Source organism: Macaca thibetana, chromosome 11, assembly GCF_024542745.1.
Source record: "Macaca thibetana thibetana isolate TM-01 chromosome 11, ASM2454274v1, whole genome shotgun sequence".
Taxonomy (NCBI): domain Eukaryota; kingdom Metazoa; phylum Chordata; class Mammalia; order Primates; family Cercopithecidae; genus Macaca; species Macaca thibetana.
This window is the reverse complement of record NC_065588.1, coordinates 65,504,166-65,520,911: the sequence shown is the minus strand read 5'-3', so window position 1 is coordinate 65,520,911 and position 16,746 is coordinate 65,504,166. Positions and strand designations below refer to the sequence as shown.

At 39.8% G+C, this 16,746-nt stretch overlaps 1 protein-coding gene across 1 annotated transcript; it reads right to left on the bottom strand.

Annotated features, from left to right (window-relative positions):
- Positions 1-4,783: 4,783 nt before the first annotated feature.
- On the bottom strand, positions 4,784-11,013 carry LYZ (lysozyme). Its single transcript, XM_050749975.1, has 4 exons — positions 10,811-11,013; positions 9,079-9,243; positions 6,424-6,502; positions 4,784-5,561 (listed from the first exon to the last, which is right to left on the bottom strand). Exons 1-4 carry the CDS (start codon positions 10,944-10,946, stop codon positions 5,495-5,497), a joined length of 447 nt encoding a protein of 148 aa, XP_050605932.1. The 5' UTR covers positions 10,947-11,013; the 3' UTR covers positions 4,784-5,494.
- Between the last annotated feature and the right edge of the window lie 5,733 nt (positions 11,014-16,746).

Below are 16,746 nucleotides of genomic sequence, written 5' to 3'. Positions count from 1 at the left end.
TAGATTCGGTCAGAAATCTTTGGGAGACACTGCTTTAGAAGGATGGAATTGACACAATTCCAGCTGGCGTTGAATCCTCAAGAGGAGATTTGACCGAGAGTTTGGGAGTTTAACTCATGACAGGTACACAGAAAACTAAGCGGCTGTAAGAATTATGCAGCCATTAATTCTAGGGAAAACAAAATCTTGCGTAAGAAAAGAAAGTAATTGTATTTATGGTTACATAAATACTGACTATTGATCCCCCGCTCCCCCAAAAATAGAATTACATTTGGAAGGATGGGCTTTGGAGAAAGGTACTATGCTTGATGGGGTTGGAGGAGAAGGAAATAGAGCTTAATCTTTAACTTCCATAGTGGGAAGTCAATATCTTAAAATGGAAAAATCAAGAAGCAGCAATGTAAGTGTAATATTGAAAAGCATGGAGGTAAGTATTTTTTAAAAATAAGCTAAAAGAGTAGAAAATATTGCTGATTGTGATTTTCAGTAATTCCATTTAACAATGTTGAAGATTTTTTTTTTTTTTTTTTGATACGGAGTCTCGCTCTGTCACCCAGGCCGCAGTGCAGTGGCACGATCTCGGCTCACTGCAAGCTCTGCCTCCCGGGTTCACGCCATTCTCCTGCTTCAGCCTCCCGAGTAGCTGGGACTACAGGCACCCACCACCTCGCCCGGCTAATTTTTTGTATTTTTAGTAGAGACAGGGTTTCACCGTGTTAGCCAGGATGGTCTCGATCTCCTGACCTCATGATCCGCCCGCCTCGGCCTCCCAAAGTGCTGGGATTACAGGCGTGAGACACCACGCCCGGCCGAAGAAAATATTTTTTAAAAGACTTCACTAAATAGAAGTGCAAGGGATGTGCTCAGGGCTTAGTTATAATCAGTGCCACATGAAGAGCTCAATTGTCATATGAATGTCACTGCATTTCAACCAACATAGGAACTGAGTTTCTTTTGAAAATGATCAAACATTGATATTGATTTTTATCTTTTGCCAGAATAAGAGTAGAAATTTGGTTTGGGGGCGTAATTATATTAAAAACAGTTGGTATAACTAAGAAATATTTATCAAAAACTAAAACAAAAATATCCAACAAACATTGCTTTCCCTCTTCAGTCTACTTTGTCTAATCTCTGGCAATTTCCTCAATCAGCCTGTGTTGTTGGGTTATCCTGGCACTTCCTGGACATGTCCTATCTCTGTTTCTCAGCTGTCACTCTTCAACTCTCTCTCCCCTACCTTGACTCATCCTTTGTACACCTCAGGGTATCTCCATATGCATAAACTCATTCTTTTTTAGTTTAATCACATCAGAATGATCCAAGAATTTTGAAGCCTAACGTGGCACCTATGTAGTGGCCCTCTGCTGCCCTCCCATGGCTGCTCTATGTGCTGCATTTACATAGCCAAGACGTGGCTTGGAACCCCGCAAGCTGTTGTACTGGAATCATGTGGCCTGGAAGAGTTAATTAAAAAAAAAAAAAAAAAAAGCCGGGCGCGGTGGCTCACGCCTGTAATCCCAGCACTTTGGGAGGCCGAGGCGGACGGATCATGAGGTCAGGAGATCGACCTCCTGACATGGTGAAACCCCGTCTCTACTAAAAATACAAAAATGAGCTAGGCGTGTTTGCGCGTGCCTGTAGTCCCAAGGACTCGGGAGTCTGAGGCAGGAGAATCGCTTGAACCCAGGAGGCGGACGTTGCAGTGAGCCGAGATCGCGCCCCTGCACTCCAGCCTGGCGACAGAGTGAGGCTCTGTCTCAAAAACAGAAAACTTAGAATGATCAGCTTGGAGGGAACATACTAAATAATCAGCAAGAGATTTATTCGATCAACTGATACTTATTGAGCATGTACCATGTTCCAGTCACTCTTCTAGGTGTTTAGAATACAGAAGTGGAATGAGTGAAAAATTTCTATTCTTCCTATCAGTACAGTGGTTCAGCATATTATAAAATCAGAGATGTATCATGGTAAGGAGGATGTCCAGGTGTGGGGTAAGGAAGCAACCCACTGAGGGATGTCAGAGCCTGAGTGGAGAGCACTCAATGTTGGGCAGAGTTGGGAAATTGGTTACATACAGGCAAACCCATCAAATACATAAATGTACTAAGGACACATTTTAAGGATATTGAGTGTAATGGATGCTAAGTTTCTTACTGTCAGAGAAGAGAGTTAAAACATGGAAAAGAAGAAAACTAGAGTGAATCCTGTGGTGTGAGATTAGAATTGGAGATACTGGTGTGGATTCATGCTTTTCAATATAAATAGATAGATGTAGAGATAAATATAGTGTAAATACATATATCTTCCAGCTCTGTTCACTGATAGGGCCTGGGAACAGTGACACCCTAGTGCCCAGATCTTGTTTTTAATACTATTATGCACTTTGAGGAATCAGGGCTCCTTGGAGAAATGGCTAGTCCATTTCTGAAAGCAAGGAAGGAACAAGGTGAGCCTTAGAATATCTTGTGCCAGAAAACAAAAAAGTGCTTGAAGAATAATGGGAATATGTCAAAATGGCACAGAAGCCAACTTGCAGAGGCTCACTGGCCAAATCGAGGACAGTGTGAACATCAAAATAAATAATAGTAATGGACTATAACTCCTTATGATTTGAATAAAATAGAAACCATGGGTCCATATTGATAAAATAAATAAATGCATGACCAGGCACGGTGGTTCACGCCTGTAATCCAGCATTTGAGAGGCCAAGACAGGCAGATTGCTTGAGCTCAGGAGTTCGAGACCAGCCTGGGCAACATGGCAAAACCCCATCTCTACTAAAAATACAAAAATTAGCCAGGCCTGGTGACGCGTGCCTGTAGTCCCAGCTACTCAGGAGGCTGAGGCGGGAGGATCGCTTGAGCCCAGGAAGCAGAGGTTGCAATAAGCCGAGATCACGCCACTGCACTCCAGCCTAGGTGACAGAGTGAAATCCTGTCTCTAAATAAATAAAAAAACAAACTGAAAATTTGATGAGCAGTAGTCTCAAGGCACCTCTTCCCCAAATACTTTACAGTGAAGATGGCTTGCAGGCATCACCTTAATCAAGTGATCCAAGTGAACATCATCAGTCATGGGGCAAATCAAAACTGCATGCCACCTGAAATGATGCAGTGAGAACATCACTTCTGTGGTATTCCTACCAAAGATGCATAACCTAATGGAATCGAAAGAACACCAGAAAAACCTTAGGAACATTCTATGACATAACTAGTCCGTGGTCTTCAAAAGTGGCAAGGTCATACAAAGTCCAGAAAGAAACAACTGAAGAAATAATCCAGATTGAAAGAGACTTAAAAAACATGAAAACAAAATACAACATGATTCTGAATTAGATGCTTTTGTTACGATGGTCTTATTGGGACAATCTCTGAAATTGAGTGGAATCTGATGATTAGGTGGTAGTAATGTATCAGTGTTAATTTCCTAATTTGGATAATTGTTTTGAGGTTTTATGTAGGAGAATGTCTTTGTAGGAATTACACACCAATATAATCAGGGCCATTGGGTATCATGTTGGCTATTTACTCTCAAAACAGTTCTGAAAAAAATAAAAGATCTTTGTACAGTACTTTTACATTTTTTGAAAGATTGAGATTATTTCAATGTTTTTTTAAAAAGTGGGAAAAGCTCTGTCATTTTGGAAGTTATATTTTGGTGAGAAGAAATAAATAAATAAAATATGTAGTATATAAAATTATTATAGACTTGATCCCTGAGGCACTCTCACATTTAGAAATTAAATAGCAGAGAAAGAGTGAGCAAGAAGGACTGAGAAAGAATAGTCATTGAAGTAGGATGCAAATAAGGAAAAGTCAAGGGAGAAAAAAACTGCTAAAAGTATGAAGTGGTTCACTTTGTCAAATGCTGCTGAGATGAACAAGGTGACCACGGAATTAGCACTGAGGAGTCATGGGAAAAATCCTGGTGGAGCAGTTTCAGCTGGGTAAGGATGGAAGCCAGATTAGAGAGGGTTGAAAAGACAATGGGAGGTGAGGTCATGGAGTTGTAAGTACAGACATCCTTCCCCAGAAGTCTTGCTGTAAAGGGAGCAGAGAATGGAATTGCAGTTGGAGGATTATGTAGGGTCAGTGGAGTATTTGTTGTAAGATGGGAGGTTACTAGGGCAGACTGCAGAATGATGGAGGTGATCCAGTTAAAAGGAACAAACTAGGGATGCAGGAAACAACCTAACTTGGAGTAGTGAGAGGGATGGGAGGGGAACTGCATGTGGAGTCAGTGCTGTTGGTAGGAGCAGAGGCTCTTCATCCTGATAATAGGAGGGAAGGAAGGAAGGATGGGCCTATGGGAAGGTATGACTGCTGCTTTGGTGATGTGGAGGGGAAAACTTGCTATGAAGTTGCTTTTATTTTATAAGTGTAATATGAGGCCAGGTTATCTGCTGAGAGCAGAGGAGGGTGGAGGATAACGGGGCAGAGGAGGAGGCTGAATGTGTGTCTTGAGGTTTTGAAGAGAGAAGAGGAAAAGTAAAATAGTAACAGTCATTTTGGAGACTAGGGACATAAAAATGGAAGGATTGCAGAGAAGTAACTAAAATGGTCAGGTAGACATGAGGGTTCATTTGAGATTTATGGTTATGAATTTAAACTGAGACCTGTCAGCATGCTTGTGGATTTTTCTCCAGCAATATCCGACTATTTAAGTGAAGTAAGTGAGGATATAAGAGATAATAAGAGCATCAAATCATATTTTTTCAAATATTTGTATTTTTTTCTTCAGAGGCACTATAGGAGTCTAAATAAAAACAGACAAGGTATGTGTTGCAAAGCCTTTAATTAGAATGTTTGTGTTTTTCAAACATTATGCATAATTTCACATTTGTGATTAGTTAGCAATTATTTCAATACTTGTAAGCTCATCTACCTCAGATTTAATCATAATACATGAATGAAATTAATCAAATTAAGGAACAGCAATTTAGAAAGAAACACACTTTAAGAAAACAAAATTCTCAACTCAGGCAGTCTGTTTCTAGCATTTAGTATTCTATCCCTTTAAAAATTTCATATCACCCAACAAAAAGTGGTTATTTTTACTGTTTTTGGAGATGACTGAACAGATGAAGGCATCTAATGCTGCTGGTATTTTGCCCAAGATCAACTGAAGATAACCTTTTGTTATATTTTTTACTTAATATTGGACATACTCATATCATTCAAGATTAAGTCTGGGTTATTTCTTTGATAAGAACTGAATGTACTGGAGATGTATTTGATAACCAAGGTTTTAGATAAATTTGCACCAGTATTAGCTCTATTTGCAAACTGAAAACTGTTGTAGGCTTAATATAAAATAACCACATTAGTGAACATTACGTCTCTTAGAAGAAAGGCCATATTTTGCTCCTGCTTCTGTAAACATATTATTTCTTTGAAGGGGAAATAATGGTAGTGTGATCTTTCACTTAATTACTACTCCCTTAATGTGAGAAAGAGACGAAATGAGCTGAAGAAGGAAAATTCTGCAATTACACTCCACAACCTTGAACATACTGACTGACATCTCTGTTTTGACAGTGATTTCTCCATGCCACCCTGTAGAAAAAGATGAAGCAAATGGTGAAAGGTTAAAACATATCTTCATTGTAATATACATACTTCACACCCCTTGGGGAAACAAAATATTTTATCAATAGACAAAATAGTAAGATAGACTCAGTGATTGCTATTTATTAAATGAAGATATGTATACAAAGTACTTCACTCCTACCCAAATCTCTCAGTAGAGCATAGAATGCTGAACATAAAGATTGAGTAATGTGCGTTGTACAGCAGCAACTGCAAAGTGAATTCCACATTTATTTTATTTTATTTTATTTTTATTTTTTCCAGACACAGTCTCGCTCTGTTGTCCAGGCTGAAGTGCAATGGTGCAATCCTCTGCAACCTCCACCTCCTGTGTTCAAGCAAATCTCCTGCCTCAGCCTCCCAAGTAGCTGGGATTACAGGCACCTGCCACCACACCCAGCTAGTTTTTTGTATTTTTATTAGAGACGGGTTTTGCCATGTTAGCCAGGCTGGTCCCAAACTCCTGACCTCAGGTGATCCACCCGCCTTGGTCTCCCAAAGTGCTGGGATTATGGACGTGAGCCACTATGCCCGGCCCACATTTACTTATTCTAAAAAGAATTTCAAGATATGACAAGGAACTGGTAGAGTGTGAAGAATCTGAAAACTCTAGAAATCCCCTAAAATAAATTGTGGAGTAAAAGAGTAAGAGTCTGGATCACTTAAAGTAGATTGTTTCTTCAAGGTGTAGGTAATACATTATTTAGCATAAGCCAAAAGCTGCAATTTTTAGGTGTCATTAGCATAATTTCGTCTTTGAAAGTCTGCTCTCATTGTATATATCAACAGTAGAGCAAAATAGTTTTCCCTTTTAACACTTAAAACATACCATGCTCTAATGCCTTGTGGATCACTGACAACCCTCTTTGCACAAGTTACAGCATCAGCGATGTTATCTTGCAGCAAAGCTGAAAGACAGGTGGTAAGCAATAAAAACTTTATTAGATATTTTATTTTAAATTTACGTTTAGCCAGCTTTATTCTGTTAGGCTGTGGAAAGAATGGACTTATTTTCTATAAGTCCATATATGTGTGATTGTTGAGGAAAACTTTCTCTTCATTCTCTCCCATTCAGCATGAAATGAAGTATTTTTTCCTTCATTTACCAAAGTCATTGGAAGCTCTGGAAGTATTAACAAAATGATTAAAGGTCCTCTTTGTACTAGACACTGTAAAAAAACACCTAGTGATATTTTACTCAGCAGTTCTATTACTGAAAATTTATCCAAAAGAAATAAGAAATGCACCCAAAGATGTATACACAAAACTATTCATAGCAATTTCTAAGAGGGAAAAATGGAAACAATCTAAGTGCTCAATAGTAACAGTTGGATCAGTACATTATAGACTATTCATATATTAAAATTCTAGTCATTCTTTTCAAATGATGATACAGATTTGTATTTTTTTCTCATCTGGAAAATGGAGCAAAAGATAATTAAAAATCGATTTGTATTTGCTGACATGCAAATAATTTTGTGTGATAAGAAGCAAATTGTAAAGCAGTGTGTATAATACAATTTAATTTTTGCAAAAGCACACATTACTTACATGTTTGTATGTGGGTATATATATGTATGATGTAATTTAACATTCATACACATGATTGATATACATTCTGGAAGAATATAAACCAGAATTAGGCCGGGCGTGGTGGCTCACGCCTGTAATCCCAGCACTTTGGAAGGCCGAGACGGGCGGATCATGAGGTCAGGAGATCGAGACCATCCTGCCTAACACGGTGAAACCCCGTCTCTACTAACAATACAAAAAAATTAGCTGGGTGTAGTGGCGGGAGCCTGTAGTCCCAGCTGCTCGGGAGGCTGAGGCAGGAGAATAGTCTGAACCCGGGAGGCGGAGCTTGCAGTGAGCTGAGATCGTGCCACTGCACTCCAGCCTGGGTGACAAAGCGAGACTCCGTCTCAAAAAAAAACCCCAAAAAACACAAAAGAATATATACCAGATTTTACCCATGGTTATAAACCTCTGGGGAGTAAGATTATGGGTGTTATTTTCTTATTTGTATTTTCTAATTTTTATTTAATGACCAAAGATTATATAATATAAATTAATTTTTTTTTTTTTTTTTTTTTTTTTTTTTTTTTTTTTTTTTTTGAGACGGAGTCTCGCTCTGTCGCCCAGGCTGGAGTGCAGCGACGCGATCTCCACTCACTGCAAGCTCCGCCCCCCGGGTTCACGCCATTCTCCTGCCTCAGCCTCCGGTGTAGCTGGGACTACAGGCGCCCGCCACCGCGCCCGGTTAATTTTTTGTATTTTTAGTAGAGACGGGGTTTCACAGTGTGAGCCAGGATGGTCTCGATCTCCTGACCTCGTGATCCACCCGTCTCAGCCTCCCAAAGTGCTGGGATTATAGGCGTGAGCCACCGCACCCGACCTAAAATTTTTAATTAACTGGATTTTTAAAATAAGATTAATGTTCTCTACTGGGAATTTTAATATTTAAAAATTTAGTAATATCAACTTTGCAAGATTTCTGCAATATTTTTGACACTGAAGATTCCACGTTATTTCTATTTTTATGAGTTCAATAAAACATTTGTTTCACCCTAAATAAATCCTTAAGTTAATTTTTTATTTACAGTAATAGTTCTACAGGAAATGTATTTTTTGAAGATGTAAACTAAAGAATTTAGAAATGGAATGTCATAATGTTCCTAATTCACTTAAAAGTCTCTCAGCAGTAGCCAGGTACAGTGGCTCATGCCTGTAATTCCAGCACTTAAGGAGGCTGAGGTGGGAAGATTGCTTGAGCTCAGGAGTTCAAGACCAGCCTGGGCAACACAGAATTTGCGTGTACTAAAAATTTCAAAAACTAGCCAGGCATGGTGGTGTATGCCTGTAGTCCCAGCTACTTGGGAGGCTGAGGTGGGAGGATCACTTGAGGCTGCAGTGAGCTGTGATGGTGCCACTGCATTATAGCCTGGGGTACGGTGAGACTCTCTCAAAACAAAACAAAACAAAACAAAAAACTCTCAGCAAAACAAAAAACAAAAAACAAAAAAACATAGAAGAAGTGACCATGGCAAAATGTTAACAACTTTTAAAGTGCATAATGGGCATATGGCTGTTTATTATACTAATGTCTCTAATTTTGTATGTATTTAGAACATTTCCTAATAAAAAGTAAAACGATTGAAAAGGGACCATACAATTAAATTATCCCTAAACTTCCCCAAAGTAAGCAGGAGCAATGGCATTGTTTGGGACAAAGCATCAGTAAGGCCATTGACAGTAAATTAATAAGTCATTTCAGAAACTTCTGTATATTAAAAAAGTCAACCTTTTATGATACCGCTTCTTTAATTTCTTACTCAGGGAATTATGAGGAAAATAATAATGACTTTCTGGAAGTTGAGATGTAGTTTTTCTAGGTCCCTCATGAACCCTTCAAGGCTTTTTCATTTGCATTGAACCTCAATTCTTGTAAGTATAACCAGATTGGTCAAATATTAGCTGGTCTTACCATTGCAGGATATATGACAGGCATTAACTGCTCCTGGGGTTTTGCCATTATTACACCAGTAGTGGCTATTGATCTGAAATATCCCATAATCAGTGCTTTGGTCTCCAGGATTGTAGTTTGTAGCTTGTGTGTTATAATTACTCTCCCATTTGGCCAAACACACCCCTGAAAAGAACTTATTTTTAGTAATAAACAGCAACACTAAGTGACTTACACTCTATAGCAAAATCAGTTCTATTTAGCTACTTCTATTTTACTGATTTGTTTTATAAGTATAAAGATTTACTTAACTTATAAAATATCTTAACACTTTAGTATTAAGATAAGGGACTTGTAAGAGAATCCTTTTGTAATGCAAATTATCTTGTAACACTAATGAACAATATAACATACTTTTAAAAATATTAAAATACATGTTTCTTCCATTGCTTTTACCCTTCCTGTGCTCCCATCCCTCAGGCAACATTCAGCCAAGAACAGAAAAATCAATAGAGCTGTTGAGTAGATTTTGTAAATTCATAGCAGATACATAGGCTGATGGAAAAATGCTTTTTTTAAAAATCGGAAAAACATAAGGATTTTCTGATAGAGAGAAATTTTCTTATGATATCTAAAGGTGAATTTGGATATCAAGTTAGAATCTTGAAAACAAGACTATTCTGTGATTTCATCCCTTCACTCATTCATTCAAAAATAGCTATTGAGGGGAAATGTCTGAATTAAATCTGAAAACTACAGAGATTATTACATTGACAACTATGGACTAAACTGTAAAATAACTTTTCCTCGTGGCACATCTTGAATTGTGTGGGAGAAAATGAAAGATAGTGAAGTAGAGTAGATAAAAATAATAAAATATTTCATGCTGAGTTTCTGGAATCCTATACAAAGAGTGAATGAAGGGAACTAGGTTCCTACTGCCCTTGTGTAGGGAATTCAATATATTCTTTAAAAACATCACTATTAAAAATCCCATGTCAGCCAGGTGCAGTGGTTCACACCTACAATCTTAGCACTTTGGGAGGCTGAGGTGGGCGGATCATTTGAGGCCAAGAGTTCAAGACTAGCCTGGCCAACATGGTGAAACTCCATCTCTACTGAAAATACAAAAAATTAGCTCGGTATGGTGGTGCACACCTGTAGTCGCAGCTACTCGGAAGGCTGAAGCACGAGATCACTTGAGCCCAGAAGGTGGAGGTTGCAATGAGCTGAGATCATGCCACTGCACTCCAGCCTGGGCCACAGAGTGAGACCGTCTTAAAACAAACAAAAAACAAAACAAACAAAACACAAACAAAAAAACCGCATCATGGCAGGGCACTTGAAGACAAGAAAAAATGCTGCATCACTTTAGGCTCTCAGAAGTTCGAAATGGGAAATAACTGGAGTCACACACCAAGGACTTGAGAGAGCTCTGCCAGGTCCTCAAATGTATCTTTCAGTCAGCTTACATGTGCCATTGAATCTCAGGCATCCAGCAAACTTCCTAGCACTAGAACAGTACAACAGGTCCTGTTTTACTTAGAATGGAATTTTCCCCTGCCATGCTCTTACTCCTTTATCGGGTATCTCTGATTATAAAGAATCAAACTGATGTTTTTAGCCATTGTAAGTATATAAAACCACAAAGAAGTAAAACATCTATTCATTCAAAGCCCCTTCTTCTTCCTTCTCTCCTAGTTGTCTGTTCCATACATAACTAATTCTCTGGAAGTATAGAGAGTAGACTTACAGTTTGCTAGGCTGATTCCCCTGTAGCCATCCAGTCCCAATCTTTTCAGAGTTCTGGCCAACTCACACCTTTCAAAGATCTTGCCCTGGACCGTGACAGAAAGGAGGACAAGCCCCAGAATAATGACAGCCTTCATGTTGACTGCTAGGTCAGACTGCTAGGTCAGGCTGAGCAGGGTGAGCTGGTCCCAGTATTTATATCTTTTAACTTCCTTCTTCCCCTTGTGTTTTGGTGGCTCCACCCTTTCAGCTGTGTGGAAAACAGGAACTGTGTATTGATCTACTGATTCTAAAGAGATTTTTTAATGCTTGAAGAGAGATACTCTAATTTCCTAAGAATTAGTCTACAGGAAAATAATGAAATGGCATTGTTTAAAGTACTGGCTCTGGAAGAATTGGGGCATAGCACTGTTTACAAGACAAGAACCTTCTTCTGTTTGATTATGAATTTGAGCAATTATAAAGAAAACAATGACTATTTTGTACAGCTTAAAATGAGCTGTGATTTTTGACTGACATTCAATTTCATGAAATTTTTTCTATGCATTCACAGTTTGGTATTTATCTTTTTTACTTAAAATTATTTTACATACATTTTCCACAAAATGGACATGACACATGTGCCTGTTGTCTTACAAGGTGTATAGTGTGACACCACGTTGCTCAGCTAGTTTCTTACTCTAGACTCTTTTTGTTACTATAGTAAATGTTTTATTATTATGAATCAGTGTTTTACTATTATAAATAAGGTCCAAGCGAACAACTTTACCAACTACATTTTTTTTATGTTTTTGATAGGGAGTCTTACTCTGTCGCCAGGCTGGAGTGCAGTGGTGCAATCTCAGCTCACTGCAACCTCCGCCTCCCGGATTCAAGCAATTATCTAGCCTCAGCCTCCTGGGTAGCTGGGACTACAGGCATGTGCCACCACGCCCAGCTAATTTTTGTATTTTTAGTAGAGATGGGGTTTCACCATGTTGGCCAGGATGGTCTCAATCTCTTGACCTCGTGATCCACCCGCCTTGGTCTTCCTAAGTGCTGGGATTACAGGTGTGAGCCACCATGCCCGGCCGAATTTACCAACTACTTTTCACAACACTTTGCCTCCCATTTTCGTATTAGAACATAGGGGGTTATTAGAAAGCAATAGCATTTTTAAAATCAAACTTACCCAAACACATATATCCAACTAAATGCTACCTTGGAAAATAGCAATCTCACGAGGCTGTGCACAGCTTTTAAAACAATGCTACCAGAACTCAAAAAGAACTATGCTTCTGTATCTGCCTATGAAGACAGATTCTGAGCCACACAAAGTGTCATCACTTTGTAGTCACCCTTATTTTTCATCAGTGGCCTCTAAAGATTACCAGATTTGGTTTTAAATGACAGTTCAAGGACCCTGTCCAAAAATCAAGAATAATCTCATTTTTCAGCCTAGGTCTAATTTTGATTCTTCAATAATAAAGAGGGCCAGGTGTGGTGTCTCATGCCTGTAATCCCAGCACTTTGGGAGGCCAAGGCAGGTGGATCACCTGAGGTCAGGAGTTGAAGACCAGCCTGGTCAGCATGCTGAAACCCTGTCTCTACTAAAAATACAAAAATTAGCTGGGCATAGTGGTGGGTGCCTATAATCCCAGCTACTCAGGAGGCTGAGGCAGGAGAATTGCTTGAACCCAGGAGGCGGAGGCTGCAGTGAGTCAAGATTGTGCCATTGCACTCTAGCCTGGGCAACAGAGTGAGACTCTGTCTCAAATAATAATAATAATAATAATAATAATAATAATAATAATAAATAGTGAGACAGATTTTCAAGACCCAAAGAGACAGAAACCAATTAAAAGAGTTAGTCTTCGCTGGGCGCGTGGCTCATGCCTATATTTCCAGCACTATCGGAGGCTGAGGCAGGAGGATGGCTTGAGACTGGGAGTTGGAGACCAACCTGGGCAACATGGAAAAACCCTATGTTTACTAAAAATAAAAATAAAAAAAATTTTTAAATGTGCTTGTAGTCCCAGCTACTTGGGAGGTTGAGGGTCAGATGATCACCTGAACCCGGGAGGTTGAGGCTGCGGTTAGCTGAGATCATGCTACTGCACTCCAGCTGGGCAACTAGAGTGAGACTGTGTCTCAAAAATAAAAAAAAAAAAGAAGAAGAAAAAAAGAGTTAGCCTTTGGTCTTTGGTCCCCTTTATACCATTCCCAACTCAATACTAAAGATGGCCAGTTATTACATATGCTGGTTTCAGCCTTATGCTGATAAGATTAATTTTTCTTTTCAAATGTCTAAACAGTTATGACCTTATACTTTCTTGGGAGTGGAACAAGCAAATATTTGCTGCCAACCTGAACCAAAGTGATAGCATGTTATCAAGTGACTACTTCAAAGGGATCCCCTTAATTATCTCCCCTGGGGAAGAAGTTAAGGGCAGTTATCCATTTATAATCCTATCATTCCATTTGAGGTAAGTTTAATGAGCAATCTATTTAAAAATAAAATAGCAAGTAAGCATGATTTGAGGGCACAGATTATTTTTCTTCCTCAGAAATTTTGTATGTATTGCATGTTCTTTTTGATGCAATGTATGCATTTTATCTTTTTACGAAAGTTGCTTACAGACCCTAGATTACTTTGTTGTATTACAGTGGATAATAGTTATGATTTACTCATTTGTTTCTCAAGATAGAGAAAAATAATTATTTATGGTGAGTGTTGGGTGCTTCAGGCCTGGGAAAGGAAATCTGACTAAGGGTTTCTCACACTTTTGACTATTCCCCAAAACTAAAGCCATCCTGAAAAGATGAAGATTTGCCATAATGTAAGATATTCTAAACAATGTGCTATAGCCCTCTGTTTTGTTCTGTTTTTAGATAGGATGTAAGGCCAGTTTTGTTTTGTTTTGCTTTGTTTTGTTTTGTTTTGCTTTTTTGGAGATAGGGTCTTGCTCTGTTGCCCAGGCTAGAGTGCAGGGGCGCAATCTTGGCTCACTGCAGCATGAACTCCTGGGCTCATGCAATCCTCCTGCCTCAGCCTCTCAAGTAGCTGGGACCACAGGCAAGTAGCTGGGACCACAGGCGAGTAGCTGGGACCATAAGCGTGTGCCATCACACCTGGCCAACTTTTTAAATTTTTAGTAGAAACACAGTCTTGCTATGTTGTCCAGGCTGGTCTTGAACTCCTGGACTTAAGCAATCCTCCTGCCTCAGCCTCCCAAAGTGCTTGGATTACAAACATGAGCCACTGCACCCAGCTCTGTTAGGCCATTCTTGTGTTGCTATAAAGAAATACTTGAGACTGGGTAATTTATAAGAAAAGAGGTTTAATTGGCTCATGGTTCTACAGGCTGTTCAGGAAGCATGGCATCGGCATCTGCTACTGGAGAGGCCCCAGGAAGCTTACAGTTATGGAGGAAGGTGAAGGAGGAACAGGTATTTCACATGGTGGGAGCGGGAGCAAGAGAGTTGCCGGGGGTTGGGGTAGTGCCACACTTTACAACAACCAGATCTCGTGAGAACTCACTCACTATCACCAGGACAGTACCAAGCCATGAGGGATCTGCCCCCATGACCCAAACACCTCCCACCAGGCCCCAGCTCCAACATTGGGGATTATAATTCAACAGGAGATTTGGATGGGGATAAACAACCAAACTGTATCACAGGGTCTCACTCTGTTGCCCAGACTGGAGTGAAACAGTGCAATCATGTTTTTTCAGCTTTGATTTCCCAGGCTCAGGTGACTCTCCCACCTACAGGCATGTACCACCACACACAGCTAATTTTTCATTTTTTGTAGAGACAGGGTCTCGCTATGTTGCCAAGGTTGGTCCTGAACTCCTGGGCTCAAGCAATTCTCCTGCCTTGGCCTCCCAAAGTGCTGGGATTACAAGCATAAGCCACTATGCCCTCTTTTGAAAGTGGTGGGTTGGGCACACAGGTTTCTCTCTGTTCACTTTCCAAATTACATTAAAGTATCAACAAAAGGAATATGAAAAGGTATAAACCAACAAGGGCAAAGGAAAAGCAGACGAGATGATAATAGATGAGAAATGTCAATAAAAGTTTATAATACAGAGTGGCTGAGTAGTAACTAATTTAGGATAATGGAGAGAGCTGACACCTGAGTGCCTGGAAAAAGGGGAATCACTACAGAGCAAACTAACTTGTGCCTTAGATCCTGGAAAAAAACTAGGTAATTCTGAAGGCAGGACTGCACGGCAGTGCTGTAAACAGAAAGACAGGTTGGAAATCTGTATATGAAACAGTTAAGCCCCAGATTTTCTCCCCCAGACCAGGAAACCAGGTTGCTGCCTTTCCCCAATCCTAGAAGAAGGATGAGAAGATCAGTCTTTGGAGATGATGAACCAGAGACTCTGGACTTGGGACTCAAGGCATGACTAAAGACAGGGGATAATGCCATAATGAAAATAGAGGCATTAAATACAAATCTGCCTTCTGAAGAGTAAGCCAGTCACCCAGCTCTCAACCTGCCTGAACCGAGCTCCTCGATGTCTGGCTGCCAAAACCACCTCCCAGGCAGGAACCAGTAGGATTCTCTCTGGAGTAAATATCTGAACCAGGAGAAAAGACCTATAGATATTATTATTTGGGGCCCACAGTGAAATGGCCAGTCTCGATCAATTGCTTGTGGTGAGATGTACCCAGGCTTACAGATTTTCTGCTCAGCTCTTTAGTGCTTTATATTACTCTTACACAATCAGTGGAGGATACTTGATGAAAGACACTATTGTGAAATACAGAGACATTAATATCAAAAGAAACATTTCGAGAAGAAGAACTCAAAGGAAACAGAGGCAAAACAAAATAAGACATAAGCTACAACGAATATCTCAGGGAGATAAGAGAAAATAAGAGAAAGAAAGGGAGGGAGAAAGAGAGGAGTGTGTTTTAGGCCTTGAAGGGAACTCTAAGAGAGAGGTTCCGAGAATATTTTAATCGATAGTGGAATTATTAAAGTAAAGGTGATTATTTTGAAGGCTTCCTCATTCATCTGCATATATGAACTCTGTCATATTTGTTGAGGCAGTCATATTACTTTATAGTCATCTTTCTTCTGCAGCTCATCTCTACCCAGATCTGTGTTCTCTTAAATTCCAATGGAAATAAGTGAACTATTTTCACAGAGCTTCATGAGCAGCATTCAAATAACATATAAGCCGTGTAAAAAGTAACTAGAAAGAATATCTCAGTACAGTGTTCTTTTGGTAGGGTCATTTTTATTGCATAGTTAAAAAAAAAAAAAAGATTTAAAACTCTTGCAAGAATAGCATTTGTATTTCCTGGAAGAAACACAAGTTGCCATGCTTCCAGAATGCTACCTCCTATCCAGGCTATTGTTTGGGAAACAAATTCCACTGAGAGAGAATAAGCTGGGGAGGAACTTTCTGAGGCCACTGGGTATTGACAAGGTAAACTTGGTCATATCTAGGGTGACAGTGGCAGCAGATTCCAAGACTGGTAGCACTCTGCATCTCACTCCCATGTGGGATCCAGGGCAATGGCAAGAGGTCTCTTGGATGGCGCATAGCTGCTGGAGAAATTGAACACAAATTGCCCTGCCTTGGGCATCAACAAAGCTTGGAAAAGGAGCCTCCTGCCTTTGAATGACCACGTCAGCTTGGGCAATAACCACTGTCTGAGCAGCTCAGGTATAACCATGACGGGCTGAAACTCTAAGGTGTTCCCCAGGTTTTCGGAACTTCGTAGTTTTTTTGAGACTCCTAGAAGCTCCTGGACAGGAGAGCAGCTTAAAAAGTTTAACGAAAACTAGCATTGCCTCACCACACGGGGGAAGCGGGGCTTAGAGACATATTTTGTTAGATTTGGGAAGAAAGCAAAGTGATGTTTCTTACATCCATTTATGGTACACCAAATCTATACTAACCACACTATTTGATCTAGACTTGCTTGCTCTGA